Below are 1,480 nucleotides of genomic sequence, written 5' to 3'. Positions count from 1 at the left end.
CACGGGGGCTGCCGCGGGGGCGGAGGTGGCAAGGGAGGGGGGCGCCCATTGTTGGGGCGGGTACTTAAGGGGTCCTGAGGCCGGTCGTGTGCCACACTCGGTACTCACACGAGCTCATCTGTTCGCCGGCGAGATCACTCGGGAGACCGGCCGGGAGCGTGGCCCCTGCAGACGAGGCGAGGAGGTGAAGCCAAACTCCAGGAGCGCCCCCGCGCCTTTCCAGGCCTTCGCGCCCGCAGCGGCCACAGGGTAGGCCCGGGCCGTTTGGAACGTAAGTGCGTCCCGGCGACCCTGCCCTCAGCGCGGGCTCCCGTCCTCCAGGAGCCCTCTTACCTGCCCTTCGGTCCTGCGCCACGCAACGATGCCAGCCCCTCTGGAGACCTGCCTCTCGGACCTGGACTGCGCCAGCAGCAGCAGCAGCAGCAGCAGCAGCGACCTATCCGGCTTCCTCACCGACGAGGAGGACTGTGCCAGGCTCCAACCACCAGCTTCTGCCTCTGGGACGCCCGTGCCAGTGCGCAGGGGCGCTCCTGGGGTTCCTGCAGCCTCCGATACTCCCCGGGCGCAGGACGACGAGCAGGAGCGGCGGCGGCGCAGGGGCCGGGCGCGTGTGCGCTCTGAGGCGCTGCTGCATTCGCTGCGCAGGAGTCGGCGTGTCAAGGCCAATGACCGCGAGCGCAACCGCATGCACAACTTGAACGCGGCGCTGGATGCGCTGCGCAGCGTGCTGCCCTCCTTCCCCGACGACACCAAGCTCACCAAGATCGAGACGCTGCGCTTCGCCTATAACTACATCTGGGCTCTGGCGGAGACTCTGCGTCTAGCCGACCAGGGACTGCCCGGGGGCGGTGCCCGGGAGCGCCTCCTGCCGCCGCAGTGCGCCCCCTGCCTGCCCGGGCCCCCGAGCCCCTCCAGCGACGCAGAGTCCTGGGGCTCCGGTGCCGCCGCCTCCCCCTGCGCCGCCGCCGCCTCGCCACTGTCTGACCCCAGTAGCCCCGCCGCCTCGGAAGACTTCGCCTATGGCCCCGGAGACCCCCTTTTCTCCTTCCCCGGCCTGCCCAAAGACTTGCTCCACACGACGCCCTGTTTCATCCCTTACCACTAGGCCCGTTGGGGACCCTGTTACCTTCCCACTCCCTCAGGCAACAGGCAGTAGATGGAGCCCCAGCTTCAGTCTCAGGACCCCCAGTGCGGGCGGAGGGAGGAAGCAGGAGCTTTAAAGGGGTGGGAGATACCTGAGCCGCTTGTTAGGTCGCTGCACCCTCACCGTGGCTGCCCCTTGGTCTGTTTCTCCAGCCCTCAGCCCCGGGCCCCTCCTGTCCACCCTTAGACGGCCTTTCCTTTTGCACTTTCTGAACTCCACAAAACCTCTTTTGTGGCTGGCTCAGAGCTGACCCCAGCCACCACTTCAGTGTGATTTAGAAAAGGGACAGATCAGCCCCTGAAGACGAGGTGAAAAGTCAATTTTACAATTTGTAGA

General features: G+C 66.8%; 1 protein-coding gene across 1 annotated transcript; it reads left to right on the top strand.

Moving 5' to 3' along the window:
• Nucleotides 1-361: 361 nt before the first annotated feature.
• On the top strand, nucleotides 362-1,105 carry NEUROG1 (neurogenin 1). Its single transcript, XM_027607194.1, has one exon. It carries the CDS (start codon nucleotides 362-364, stop codon nucleotides 1,103-1,105), a length of 744 nt encoding a protein of 247 aa, XP_027462995.1.
• The last annotated feature ends 375 nt before the right edge of the window (nucleotides 1,106-1,480 follow it).

The sequence above is a fragment of the Zalophus californianus genome, chromosome 5, assembly GCF_009762305.2.
Source record: "Zalophus californianus isolate mZalCal1 chromosome 5, mZalCal1.pri.v2, whole genome shotgun sequence".
In the NCBI taxonomy this organism is placed as follows: domain Eukaryota; kingdom Metazoa; phylum Chordata; class Mammalia; order Carnivora; family Otariidae; genus Zalophus; species Zalophus californianus.
Note: the sequence above shows the minus strand (reverse complement) of the source record. Positions and strands in the feature narration are given on the sequence as shown.